At 35.9% G+C, this 14,382-nt stretch overlaps 2 protein-coding genes across 3 annotated transcripts; one reads left to right on the plus strand and one right to left on the minus strand.

Moving 5' to 3' along the window:
- The first annotated feature begins 706 nt into the window (after positions 1–706).
- On the plus strand, positions 707–6,024 carry LOC131171437 (probable serine/threonine-protein kinase WNK4). 2 transcript variants are annotated; one of them, XM_058131544.1, is made up of 7 exons: positions 707–1,596; positions 2,661–2,926; positions 3,023–3,246; positions 3,339–3,496; positions 3,576–3,885; positions 4,064–4,366; positions 5,119–6,024. In XM_058131544.1, the coding sequence occupies exons 1-7, from the start codon at positions 1,513–1,515 to the stop codon at positions 5,595–5,597; spliced, it is 1,824 nt and encodes a 607-aa protein (XP_057987527.1). In that variant the 5' UTR covers positions 707–1,512; the 3' UTR covers positions 5,598–6,024. The 2 variants fall into 2 exon arrangements, with proteins under 2 accessions (XP_057987527.1, XP_057987528.1); XM_058131545.1 differs by having other exon boundaries at positions 5,131–6,024.
- A 3,084-nt stretch (positions 6,025–9,108) lies between these two features.
- Positions 9,109–10,730, minus strand: LOC110665176 (transcription repressor OFP4). Its single transcript, XM_021825190.2, has one exon. The coding sequence runs from the start codon at positions 10,472–10,474 to the stop codon at positions 9,290–9,292; it is 1,185 nt and encodes a 394-aa protein (XP_021680882.2). The 5' UTR covers positions 10,475–10,730; the 3' UTR covers positions 9,109–9,289.
- Between the last annotated feature and the right edge of the window lie 3,652 nt (positions 10,731–14,382).

The raw sequence follows: 14,382 nt of genomic DNA on the forward strand, positions 1-14,382 counted from the left end.
CAGTGACATGCTTTTATGTGTCTAAACTTCAAAAAATCATAATTTTAGTGAGAAAATGATTTTTAAATGACTCGGAAAGGTTAATTTGCATGTAAATATCCAAACCAAACCATTAAAAATAAAATCAGAAAAAAAAAAAATTCCCATCAAAGGCTCAAAATTAAATAGAAACAAAAGTGATACAAGGAAATGCATATGGAGTTGTTGGTCTCAAATCCTACTTTTGATTTGGTTGGTTTTTCTTTTGGATTTAAATTCCTTGCGCCACAAAGGGATGAAAATGTATTTTAAAAAGTATATAATATATTTAAGCTTTTTAATTTATTTCGATACCACTTTAATTTGATTTTTAATAAAAAGTAATATAATTATTTTTTTTTCAGTTTAATTCGACTCCAGAAACTAGCCACCCAAAGTCCAAATCCACCTTTGCCTGGTCCAGATTGACATGCTAACAGATTGGAAGGAAGCATAGCTGGTGATAAAGTGGAATTTCTTTTCTTTTTTTTTAAGACAATCTTCCTTTTTTTCAACTAGACAAAACAATCCAAAAAAACATAAACGTCATAATCCACCAATGCCTTTCAAATGCTGCCAACTCCTGCTTTGTGGGTCCCGATAAAACCCATTTTCGCTTTCAAGTTTTTGTTTCTATCTAATCAGCTCTCATAATTCAATGCCTTCAATGTATTATTTCCTATAAAACATGTTGCAGTTTTGGCTTATGAAACTTTTCTTCTCGTACGTTTCTCTAAGTACATACCAGAAAATTAAAGATCCTAACCTAACGTTCCTTTAATTCTTCTTTCTTTTTGTGTTGTATCTTTATCATCTACAAAGCCTTCCAGCAAAGCTTGGCCACAGATTCTTCAAGTTTATATTATTCTCTATATATATCTCTCTAGTATTCTCTCATCTCATGCATATCCCTTCCTTGCATAGTAAAATTTAAGTTCTTGATAGATTTTGCCTATACTATCCTTGCTTCCTTAAAGAATTTGCTTACCACCCTCATGAGAATTCCTTTAATTTATATGGAGATATAGATATTTGAGTCTTTTCAGAAACACATATTGGCATTTTCCCCCACCAAAATCGTATTCTCTTGTCAATTCCAAGTCTCTCTCTTTCTTTTCCAATTAACTTTTTGTTTTCTTGGTTTTTTTCTTGGTTTTCTTTTGGGTTTCTGTTTCACTTCCTAAAGGTTTCCAAGAACTACAACTTCCCACGTGCGGTTGTGGAAATGGCATGGATCATGCTCATGATTGACTACTCAAGACTCGTTTGGCTCCTCTTTGGTGTCTTCTTTTATGAAAATCATGAGGGAACGCCTCGGATTTAGAGCTCTCCGTCTCTTTTTAACTCGTATATATATCATATGCATATAAGTACTCTCTCTCTCTCTCTCTCTCTATAACTTGTACTTATCTACCATCACAGAAAGTAGAGTTCAAAATTTCTCAAGATTTTTCAAAATAAAGCTTTTCACGGAAGCTTTCCCATATAAAAAACATGTACAAAAATCAAGTTGGGTTACAGGAAACAGATGCCGACCATGGCTATGTTGAAACCGATCCTACGGGCCGGTATGGTCGGGTAAGTTCTTATTAGTTTCTTTCTGTGCATGTGCTTGCATACATCTTTATGAATATTATAGAGCTTACCAACCATGGTCTAAACATGATTGAAATTAGTTTACTATAATTAAGTACTAACTGCTCCACCATTTTTATATTTTATTTTTTTTTATTTTTTCAATTGAACGTTTGGCAAACTGGGGTTTTAATTATCTTGAAATTATCGGATAGAAAAAATCATAGATGACGGAGTTTCTTTTGTTTCACTTTACCACTGCTGCAGAGACTTCTGGACTAGGAGTGTGTATTTATGCATTTTTTTTGTCGTTTAGTACTTTTCAGTGTTTTACTAATTACTAGGGGTAGACCTGCTTTGGTTTTGTTAGGAAAAAAAAATCTAATTAGCATTTGATTTTGGGTGGATATTGTTGCAAAAGTTAATATGAAGTTGATAGTTAGCTATTTTAGAGATTTAAAATATATACCAAATGTATCTTGAAAATAATTTTTGTGGCTTTTAATCAACCTGTATCCACCGTTATGTTTTTCTCAGCTCTAAAATAGACTCCTTAGTTTAATTTAATTTGGATGTGGCTTATAGTCATGACCTCAAGATCAGTTTCATATTCTTGATGATCATTACTTAATTGGGTGATCATGATCATCAAGAAAGAGGAAAACAGACTGCAGTTTGTAATTCTAGAGTCACAGAGGGAAACAGACAGAAGATTGTCAATTTAGTCAATTGTGAAGCTATTATAATTGGTAAACGTGAAATGGATGAATGATGGTGAAAATCAATGATTCAAATTTAAGAAATGCAAACAGATATGCATCTTAGGAAGCAAAATAATTTCAGAGGCAATAGTTCATTAATATGATATCATAGTTTAATTTCAATTAGTATTCAATCCTTGCATTTGTAATTAAATTTCAACAAATGTTAAAGTGTTCCAAAGCCTTACTTTACTTTCTTTCTCAGCATTTGAGAAGCAATTTTGTTTTCCTTGGTTGTTTTGGCCAATCGACTGTTACTTCATCAATAGCTGATTAACGAGACTATGGTTGTGTTTTCATGGACAGTTTGAACAAATTCTTGGAAAAGGAGCAATGAAAACAGTATACAAGGCAATTGATGAAGTCCTAGGAATGGAGGTGGCATGGAACCAGGTAAAACTCAATGAGTTGCTTCGCTCGCCTGAGAACTTGCAGAGGCTATACTCTGAGGTTCACCTTCTCAGCACCCTCAACCATGACTCTATAATCCAATTCTACACCTCTTGGATTGATGTTCATCTAAAGACCTTCAACTTCATCACTGAAATGTTTACTTCTGGAACTCTAAGAGAGTAATCTCCTTCCCTATCATTTTGAGAGTATGTTATTTCACCTGATAAACTTGTTACCATAACTGAAATGGTTAACAACTGTCTTATGTGATGCAGATACCGGAAAAAATATAAGCGAGTTGACATTCGAGCCATTAAGAACTGGGCTTGTCAAATCTTACAAGGTCTTGTGTATCTACATGGCCATGATCCTCCAGTAATTCATAGAGACCTGAAATGTGACAACATCTTTGTCAATGGCCATCTTGGACAGGTCAAGATTGGTGATCTAGGCCTTGCAGCAATCCTCCGGGGTTCTCAATCAGCACATAGTGTCATAGGTACTTATTAATTATAATCATTGAAACACATAAACATGTATGTCCATTTCAGCTAATTGTATAATTTCTAAACTTGTGGTAACATTTGTTAGGCACTCCGGAATTCATGGCACCAGAATTATACGAAGAGAATTACAATGAGCTTGTTGATGTTTACTCATTTGGCATGTGTGTTTTAGAGATGCTTACATCTGAATATCCATATAGTGAATGTGTTAACCCAGCACAAATTTACAAGAAAGTGACTTCGGTAAATTCCAGTTCTGATGCCAAGATTTATAATTGTTATCAAGCTAGAGTATGACATGCATACCAATTCCGTTATGCAGGGGAAGCTTCCTGCTGCATTCTATCGGATTCAGGACTTGGAAGCACAGCAATTCATTGGAAAATGCTTAGTAACTGCATCAAAGAGGTTATCAGCAAAAGAACTACTGCTTGATCCATTTCTTGTATCTGATGAAGCTGATCCATCACCTGTTACGAGGTCTGGAAATCAGAAGCCATTTTTGAATTGTAGGGAAATGGAGAAGCTACAATTGAGAGGGGATCCACCAAGGACAGACATGACTATCACGGGGAAGCTCAACCCTGAAGATGATACCATCTTTCTTAAAGTACAAATTGCTAATAAAGATGGTATGGCTTTTGTTCTTCATGTGTACAATGTTTCACCTTTATTGTATGCATATATTTTGCAATCCTTAGACAGGTTAGCTTTAATATGCATGTTTTAATTGGCTTGTAGTTTTAGTCAATCCTGGATCTCAAGTGCTTCAACAGTCTTGACAGATAGCTCTCCTATGGTCTATTGCAGGTACTCTAAGGAATATATATTTTCCTTTTGACATTTTACATGATACACCAATGGATGTTGCAATGGAGATGGTCAAGGAGCTGGACATAGATGATTGGGAGCCTCTTGAAATTGCTGAAATGATTGATGGGGAGATTTCATCTCTAGTGCCAAATTGGAAGAAATGGGATTTGCCTCAAATTGAAGAGTATCATACATTCAACTACCAAGAAGATGATGGGAATAATCATCCTTTCGATTCTTCCTCCACTTGTTCATCATCTCAAGCATCCATATCGAGATTAATGACACATTCTCTCCAAGGTATGTGTCCCATAATTCCTTTAAGTTGTTCTGATCTTATAACTCGTCATGTAGTTCCTATTTGAACCATAAATGGCTCTCTGACCTGCCCAAATACTTAGTGGTAACTAGGAATTGCCTGAATTCAGTTTTGGTGGCCTTAAACATTAGCTGTATGCCAGAATAATCTACTAGAGCATGGATTTTGGCTCAATCCTGGCTTGTTTTTATGACAGAACATAAGTAATCTTTATGCTTTTTGGGGGTGGGGAGGGGGAGGGGAGGGGAGGGGACGAGATTCCTAACAATGCCTACTGTGGGTGGCGGGCGGTTCAGGCTGCTTAACTTACCAGACAATAAGACTAGAAGTATATATTGAACTCATATGCAAAAGAGTGACATACTAATCAAAGATCAAAATTTTCAAATGCATTTGATCTTTGCCTTTAATGGTCAACACTCGCATCTTGTCTCCCTTACTGGTCATTATGCGTGTGATGCATCTTTAATATCAAAAGAAGTTGCTTAAGTTTTGATAGAACAATCTATTTCATGTTACATAAAAGCTAAGTCACTATTTATGCGGAATTTTAATGATTCTCATGCTATAAAGAACTAAAGTCTGAGTATGAATTGGGACAGAATCATTTGGGTACTAAAAAATGACTGCATACTTAACAATCCCATGACAGAGACTAACTACTAGAAATCATGCTAGGATCTAGATCAGCAATTCAAATCACAGTTTCTATTTAAAACAATTGCTGTTGCAGATGATTTGCTAGATGATGCCAGTTCTCAGAGCTCTTCACACTCAGGATCATACTCCATCATGAATTACATTTCTGGTGATGATCACAAATTTGATATGAGCACAGCCAGAAGAGATAATAAACATCCCATAAGGACTCAGAATGCGACAAGATTTTGTCCTCAAGACAATTCAAGCTCTGACATTGGGCAAACAATTGCTAAAGATGCCTACAAACACTGCAAGCTTTTGCTGGAGTCACAGTATGGAGCTTCTAGCTCTAAACACAAAAGGTTGATGGACAACCGTAGATTGACGAGGAACCATTCACTCGTAGATATTCGTAGCCAGTTACTTCACCGGTCATTGGTGGAAGAAGTGAACAAGAGACGGTTGTTCAAGACTGTAGGATCCGTCGAAAATGTTGGTTTCCAGGCACCTCCTGAGGATTCTAAAAAAGTGGCAAAGTGGCACAGCAGAATTCACGCAGAAGAAAAATGAGAATGAGCTCTTGTGGATAACAGAAGTGAATAGAAAAAGTAAATGATGACTTGGCCTCGAAACAGACATAAAAGGAAAATGCTTGAACTACAAGCTGTGGATACTTCTGAAAATGAGGAGGGATATAAGGTCATCCATATCATATAATATCAAGAATACAATTAGGAGACAGGTAGAGTTTCATGCTGTCCAGTGTAAATATTCATTTCTTATGTGAAGTGTGCTGTGTATGACTAGCCTCTTTAGAATAATAATGTTTATGTTAGTAATAAAAAAAATAAATAAAGGAATGAACTTTAAATCTTGTCACCAGTTTGGGTGTGAAATTGTATGAATCAGTTGACAAGCATATTCATCTGCATAATATATCTGGGTTTAAGGTGTAACATTGAAAGTGCAAATGAATTATAATTGTATTTTCCTATAAGCTTATACTTGGTCAATTTTATTCTTTATGCTGCTAGGTGTGTAAGAAAGTCATGTGGCTAGAAACTAGAGGGAACAATCTTAGGCACGTGTAAGGATGGGTTGGATGAAACAAAAAATTACTAATTTCTCCATAACATTGAATTATTGGTGATGAATTTGGCAAAATAACATTTACAAGAAAGCTGCATTACGAGTATTTTTTGATAATTTAGGTAAGAAAAGACTATAATCTTTGTTGACATGTGATGGAGAATTCTGGTTTTTCACATGGATCTACTTTAGTCAATGAACTATGAACAGTTCTACATTTCATTGAAATTGTTTCTAGGAAATTTGGAGGCTAAGGGGAGGAAAAAGATTGTAAATTCTGATTGCATCTGAATTTTCACATGTAAGTTGCAATTGAAAATTTGATAATTGATGAACAGATAAAAAAAGCTCGGAAATTTTAACCAAGAAAAATCATTAACAGTTAAAGCTTTTTGTTTGGTCTATACACAATGAATGTTCTATCGTGTTACTTGAAGTCATGGATTGCATGCTGACATTTTGTCATCATAATGAAAGAAGTGGAAGCAAGATCACTGATGAAACCAAATAATGCAATCTTGCATGCTGTGTTTTCCATGTGCTTATAATTAAATGCAAAGAAACTAACACTGTAGAGATTTATGTTCCATTTGAATTATGATGCTCCCCACCTTCCTCTATAAAGTCATTCTCTTTCCCAAGGATTTCCATCAGGATATCTCAAGTTAGAATCTTGTGAGATGGGATTGGGTTATGGACTAAAAAAGGAGAAAAAATCATCCAAGTTTCTGACTTTCATGCAAGTTGGATGAAATGACAAGAAGTAATGCAATGGAAAGGTTGGGAAATTTAAGTGCTGGTTGTGTGAAAATAACAAGTCTCAACTGATGCTTTTGCATGAAAAGTGACTAATCAATTGCATAATCATGGGCATGGTTCCCAAGGGTTCCAGTTGGCTATTCCCCAATGCTCATGTGGTCCTAATTGCTTGCTTTTATATACCTGGTATGTTACGATCTGGTGGTCCTGGCAGAAATGTGTTTGAATTTCAGATTTTTCTTCAATTGTGCAAGATGCTTATCACTTCACAAGGTTTGAAAAAATGTGCACTAGATCCTCTTCAGCCACACCATAGGTTGTCACTTTTCTCTCATGACTTAAGTTTTTTGAAGAGAGTCCCATTGGATTCACTGTCCTGAATAATGTTAAATCAGAATACTTTTTGATTTGGGAAGCCCAGAAAGTTCTGCTAGGCATTGCCATTGCCAAATTGTTTTTTATTACTCTTTTAAAACTGTGACCTACAAGTGACCTAAATTTTTCTATCATGTTTCTTTCATCAATACAGCAAAAAGGTTAAGGAAGACACACATAATATCTTTCTCAGAAACCAATCAGAAGTTGTTAATTTAGGAGCAATAAAAGGTAGAAAATTAGGCTACCAGCTAGGAGAACTTTCTTGGGTGGTTGCTACTGGCTAGTACTGCAGCTATAATTGTTTGCTTTAATAGCTATTCAGAATTGAAAACTAGAAAATGAACAAAACTTTTATTTGGAAATAATGCATCACTGAAGCACCTAGTGCTAGAGCATACCTTTTTCATGTCTCATATCAAACCTTTCTCTATTTACTCATCACGGTGCTCCTCTTTGGTTTAACAAAAATTTTTAAAAAGATTTGGTACATCATAAATTTTTTAAACGGAAAAGTTTTGTTGTGCCTTTACTCTCAGATATTATAAGGTAGGGTCTTGATCACTAAACTATTGAGCTTATAGCTACATGAACTAACCTATATACCACCTTTCTTAACAAGACAACAACAAAATAACCAAACAATAACCAAGAAACTGTGGAATGCAAACTTGTCAATGGAAATGGCTACTCTACAAGCTTGGTGAAGGCTACCAGCTTAATCATAAATTATGAAGGTTACAACATTGGTGGTCCTTTGTTATGTTGAAGAAGTAAATCTGAACCTAGTGTTTTGTGCTAATGAACTCTAATAATTTAGTGAAAATGTTAGTTATCCTATACTTTCTAACCTGTAAAGTGTGGTAGATGGCTACATGCAGGTGTTACGATTTACAATAATTCCTACCTTATGTTAAACACTGGTGGCATGGCAACCTTAATCTTTTTCCAGTACCTTTTTCCATATAAAAAAGGCCAAAAAAAAAAAAAAAAAAAAAAAAAAAAAAAAGGTACGTTCTCCTGTCCCTCTGGAACTTTAGAGGACAGCAGTAGCTGCTCTAGGTTGGCATGGATTAGTTGCAAGCATTTGATCCTTGCCATAATATAAAAATGAGCTTTTTCAGTGCTTGCTTCTCCGTTAGATATCAATTTTGAGGTAGAGCTGGATTCTGTCCTAGTTTAATATGAGCATATCTTTTCATATGATTAGGCTCCAACAGGTGTTTTAACTCGCAATCTCACCGCCTTGAATATAACTCTAAGCATCCTGCACTTGTGGCCTTTGGAGAAGATTAATGTATGCAATCTTGCCCCTGTTATAAACTGTTTCAATAACTCAAACCCTTGACCTTTACACGAAAGCCACCATCTAATAATGCTCAAATGCAAGATATTGATAATAAGGATGGTTATGTTTGAAATTGATTGAGGTACCTATGGGAATTGGTTGGATTTTAAATAAGGAATCGAGGTAATTATTATTAAGGTGTTCATTATTAGGGTAATTCATGGATTTTGCAACTTGAATGCCATGCTTATTCCAAGTCAACCTTTGTTACCACTGTTATACACTCATAACAAGATTATGCTCATGCAGTTGAGCAATCATCATATAATCCAAGCTTTGATGAAAACAGTAGTAAGTGTTGATTGAAGCTTTTTAACAGTAATTTTTTCCCCTTTTAACTTCCAAGAATTTCATGATTTCCTAGGAATAAAACAAAAGGAGCTGAGAGACTTCTTGGTTGTACTAAGGAACATAATTTGATGGGAAAGACCACAAAAAATGACATTCATTGCAGGTAAGGAGCTTCTCATCTCCAGTTTCTAGTTTGGATTCTTTCCCGGACAACAAAACTGATTTAAACAGAAGCATAACTTCCCAGGGAACAATAAGCTGTACATTTACAGAACACTAAAGCATAGATTGTATACATAAAGACCGAGTAGCCTATTAATGCTTGTTTGAGTTCTGAGAGGAAGAGAGAAGAGAAGACCTTAATAAAGCAGTAAAATACATTAAGAAATCTAAAAATTATTTACAGGCGAAGGTCAGTCATATCAAACCAGATTTCTTCAAATGCCTTGACTATAAGATCATGGTACTCTTTTGAATTGAGTGAAAGGTAACAAGCAAGAAGATCTTCCAAATCTTTTGATGTCCTGATATTGTTCTCTATGATCATCTCCACCATTGAATCCCTGAAGTCTTTCTGTGGATCAACTGAGGACTTAACCACTGCAAGGCTCTCTGAGAGAGTCCTGTTTCTTGATGCTGACAAACTTTTACGGGCACAAGCCTGAATCTTCCTGCTTGCAATTCTTGGAGAGTTAACTCGAAGTCTTATCCCCACAGAATTTGGTGAGGATCTTTGTGTGACAGGTTTGGACTTCTGCTCTTTATGAGTCCCATCTCTTTCCTCCTTTACATTCTTAACAGAAAGAGACCTGTTCGCTTTTATCTCCTCCGGTTTAGATGATGTTCTTTTGAACTTTGTGACTTGACTCATCTCGCCATTGAATTTTGCTGGCTTGGTGAATATAGGCGGTAGCTCCACCTCAGAAATGGTTTCGAACCCATCAATCTTCTTAGTTTTACTCTTAAAGGATTCACCATTCACGTCAATGATAATATCAGTAGTTGAAGAACTTACTTTACAGTTACAAGAGCTAGAGCAGGCGGCAAATTCTTGATCAAATGAGTAATTAGGAGCAAAACCATCATCATCATCCTCAGATTCAGATAGAAGAGATTCGTGGAAGCCAGGTTCAGGGGAGGTCTCAGGAAGAGGGCTAGAGTATTCTACAGGTGAGTGAGCTTGAGCAATGGACTTGGTCCAGACCGAATTGACCTTTGCATGACAGCTACAATCAGAAGGAAAAGATGAAGAGACAAGCTTAGGAGAAGGCTTGTAGATTGTTTTTCTTTTGCTTCTTTTATTGGATGATGATCTTCTTGGTGAATCAGGGAAACGAGTATCTGAGGCCTTAGTGTTTACAGGTGAATTGTAGAATTTATCAGCTCTACAAGGTTCTGTGGTGAAGTAGTAGGTGTATCTTGGCTGAGAGATGTTGGATTTTTGAGAAGATGTTTTTGCTGAAAATGATTTTTTCTTGAAAGACCTCTGAGAGTTGCATTGTTTTCTGCCTCTGCTCATGTCTTTGAGCTTGTAAAACCAGGCATTTGGTATCATATCTGACAATCTAAACCTGTAATTACCCATCTTCTATGCAACTTCTCTTTGAAACCTGAGGATTCTAGTACTGGAGACTAACATAAGAAATAAATAAATAGCTGGTTCATAAAAGGAAAAGGGTAGATGGGTTTGTTAGAAAAGTTAAGCAAGAAAGCAGGGAGAATCAAGAATGCCCAGCAAATGCAAAGACCTTGTTTTATCAAAAAGTCAGTCTTTAGTTTGTTCTGTGTTACATAAACATAATCAGGATTTCATGATGTCATTAATCCCATTCTTTTTTTTAATAGAGATTAAGAGAGTGAGACTCAAACCTGAGTTTATCAGGTGAGTAATATGCCTACAACATGGCAAGCTAGCTCATCAATTCCATTCTATAATCAAGGTTTATGGTTCATATATATAAATTGGGTAACTAATGTTGAATAAAACAATCAATAAATTTTGTTATGGTTATAAAAAAAATAAAAATTTAGTAATTTGATTATAATAAATTGATTTTTTGTCATACATTAGTAATGATTAGTGTAATTTATCCCATTTAATAGCCCTACATATAATTTGTTACTTTAATCACCATGAGCATGACTAGGCAAGAAATTTCCCAATTTACATTGCTGCAACTTGAAGCATTGTCAACACTTCATTTGGGTCCTCACTAACACACCTTTTGTTTAGCTAAAGCAGAATGTTAATGATGATTTTAGCAAACTATTAAGGCCCATATGTCTAGTAAGTGCTTTTTATTTTTCTCCATAATTCCATGCATCACAAATGATGATATTCCATGCCTTTTTAAATGCTGAATTTTCAATTGACCCACATGCTCGGTGCTAGACATCCAGTTTTCTGGTCCCCATTAAAGCAGTGCGCGGCTGAAAATGAAATTACCCTTCTTTTCATAGCTGTTACTAAAAAAGTTTATCGAGCAGAAAAAGACTAAGTATTTTCATTAATTAGAAATTATATCTAAATATTATAATTTTGCATCACATATCTTAACTTTTAGAATTTGAAGCAATTATAACTAAAACCACAAAATTAATTTAGAAGATTTTTGTGATGCTGTTCTTCTCTCTAGCTGGTTATGAATGTTGAGTTCAGGAATTAGACACTAGATGGGTTAGATGACCACCGCTCACATAGGCTTTTGATGTAGCTTCCTATTAGAATTAGGAGTTCTATGATTTAGTGGTGTTAGAAGTCTACTCCACTCAGTTGAGTCCTCATACTCATGGGATTCGTTTATTTTTTAGTCCATTTGATCATTTTAGGCATTAATTTGTATTTTATTTAATCTCTATAATTTTAAAAGCATAACTATATAGTCTCTTTATTTCAAACTCTATAGTTATTTAATTCTTGTAATGGTAATTTCTCTCTCCTTTAAATATATTGATTAATAGAAAACTTGATTTAAATTGAACAAATAGACTAAAGAGTATACTAAACAAAAGGTAAGGACTAACTAATATATTTTTTAAAATAGAAAGATTAAATATTTAATTTTTTTAAAATTGAGATACTACATAATAATTTATCCAAAAAACTATATGCCTCCTCCCTTTTTTTCTAGCTAAAGATGAAACAATATCTCTCTATGTTTTATAGATGCCCATAAGAGAAAAAAGATGGGCTAATAGGTTCTAAAGACCTACATATGTCAACAAGTAGGATTGGCAATGAAGTTTACAACTAACATCACATGCTCTCGAAGCATTGTGAAAAATAACAAGCAAAAGAATATTTGGAAAATGAATGAATTTTATTGATGTCTAATCAAGCCTTATATACAAATCTTGAATCATTTTAAAAGAATATTTTAGCTATCTAACAAACTTGTATAACTCAGTTATCAAAATAAATGAAACTAAAACAGACACGGAAATTTTTGTTTCTCAATTCTATTCCTAACTATGCATCATATTACTTAAGTTAGTAGTTGGCCATTTTGTTCCTGCTATGCACCATATCACAACTCCCAACTACCTTTTTTGTTTCCTCGTATCTAAAACTTGAATAACTTAACATCCCCTCCTCAATATGGTGGTGGACGAATTTCTAGAAGTTCCTTCTTGGACAAAAGAGAGTGTAAAGCTAAATGAGTCAATGATTTGGTGAACAAATTCACAAGCTGATCTTTGGAGGCAATATGAAAAATGGATACAAAGCCTTTGAGTATCTAATCTTATAGACATCATATTTTGGCCGATCTTCAAAGTCATAATTCGCATGATTGCATTTCAGTCGATCTCTTTAGTAGCCGTTTTACCCGATCTCTACCATTTACTTGATCTCAGGTCATTTTCTCCGAACTCGTAATAACTTGGGTTATCTCCAGATATATAATAAATTCGGAGTCTATCCGATCTGAGGAATAAATCGAGTACTTTCAGATCTCTCTACCTACTTGACCTGTCTTGGTTAATCTACAAACCATTGAAGTTTGCATTTTGTTTTTCGATCTCTTCATGTTCAAGATTCCAAATTTCGGGTAGTTTCAGGATCAGGTGTCTCGCTTGAATTGTTCAAATATTTAACCAAGTTAATGTTTTATCCGATCCCTAAGCATGTTGTCCTGAACTTAACAAATTTGGACTAAGACCTGATTTCAAATCATGTTTCCCAAATGATTCCAAGCCTTTCCTATCTCATATTCGTGTATGTTACTCTCATTTCTTTAAGCGGTCATGTTTCATAATCGATCTTAAGTTTGACATTCGAGCTTATCCAGTTGGTTGGGAATTGAATTAATACTCATCCATACCTAGTTTGATGTTTTCCCGATCTTATCAAGAATTGATCACAAAGACTTAAATTCATTTCAAGTTGGAAAATATACAAATCATTCAGCAGGAGGGTCTTCCCCAGCATGCTCTTCAGGTACATTTTCAATATTCTCTCCCTCCTCTCTCTCTCGTTCCTCTTCACTCTCAAGCTCAACTCTCGGGGCGAGCTTCTCCAGCCAGGTAAAGTCTTCTTCAGGGTAGCGCTTCACTAGCTCAACTAAGAGATCACTGTGGGCATTCACATAAGCGTCACCCTCTTTTATCAGAGCCTCTTCCTCCTTAGCCTTGATCTCGTTAGAGAGTTGAGCCAAATTAGCAGCTCAGTAGGCCCGAGAGTCCTCAAGTTCCCACTCCAATTGAGTTGTCCTCTCCTCATAAGACCTCACCTGGCCTTCTAAGTCAGCGATTTGATCATTGGCCACCGAGAGCTTAGTTTTTGTAGCTGCTGCATCCTAGACCGCCTTAATGATCTCCCTCTTTAAGAGATGGGCCTTCTCTCTGATCAATTGCTAGTTCATAATCGCCTCCAGGCCCAAACTCATTATCTGAGCCAGGAGATCATCGATGCTATCCTGGGCCCGAATCTGATCTTCTTGAAAGCAAATAAAAGCGCCCAAGACCTTAGCCAGGTTAGGATATCCCCAAACTGAGCGGTTCCTCTCTAATGATTGAAGTAAGACATGAGCGCCCCAGGAAAGCGGTCGAGCGGCCAAGACGACTGGCCCAAAATGACCACCCTCTGCATCTGAAGAGATCGGAGGTGGAAGAGGAGGTTCAGTAAGGTGAATGGGAGGCTCCGAGTTGATAACCTCTACCTCTGAAGTTGGCCGTTCTTGAGGTCGAAATGGAGAGCTCTGCACTTCTGTCACAGCCTGTTTCTGAGTAGCAGCAGTGGCTTCTTTCATCTCTAGCACTTTTCGAGCGAGCTCCCTTTTTCGCTTATGACTCTCCTTTGCGGATTTGCCCCCAACCATACCTGCACATAAAACAAGTTAGTGAGTTCGCTAAGAATGTAAAACCTAAGATTCAGATTTACAGGTGCCAGGGCCAAGGTCAGAGAGCTGAAGCTCATAGTCCTCACAGGCGATCACTCGCATCATCCACCATTTTAGCTCAGCCATAACCGCATCCAAATATGAATATTTATGA

The sequence above is a fragment of the Hevea brasiliensis genome, chromosome 12 (assembly GCF_030052815.1).
Source record: "Hevea brasiliensis isolate MT/VB/25A 57/8 chromosome 12, ASM3005281v1, whole genome shotgun sequence".
Lineage (NCBI taxonomy): Eukaryota > Viridiplantae > Streptophyta > Magnoliopsida > Malpighiales > Euphorbiaceae > Hevea > Hevea brasiliensis.

Excerpts from the sequence above, each read along its gene's own strand:
- LOC131171437 (XM_058131544.1), top strand. The coding sequence starts at position 1,513 with ATGTACAAAAATCAAGTTGGGTTACAGGAAACAGATGCCGACCATGGC. Across the intron at positions 3,497-3,575 it reads TTTACAAGAAAGTGACTTCG|GGGAAGCTTCCTGCTGCATT; the intron begins GTAAATTCCAGT and ends TCCGTTATGCAG. Across the intron at positions 3,886-4,063 it reads ACAAATTGCTAATAAAGATG|GTACTCTAAGGAATATATAT; the intron begins GTATGGCTTTTG and ends GGTCTATTGCAG.
- LOC110665176 (XM_021825190.2), bottom strand. The coding sequence starts at position 10,474 with ATGGGTAATTACAGGTTTAGATTGTCAGATATGATACCAAATGCCTGG.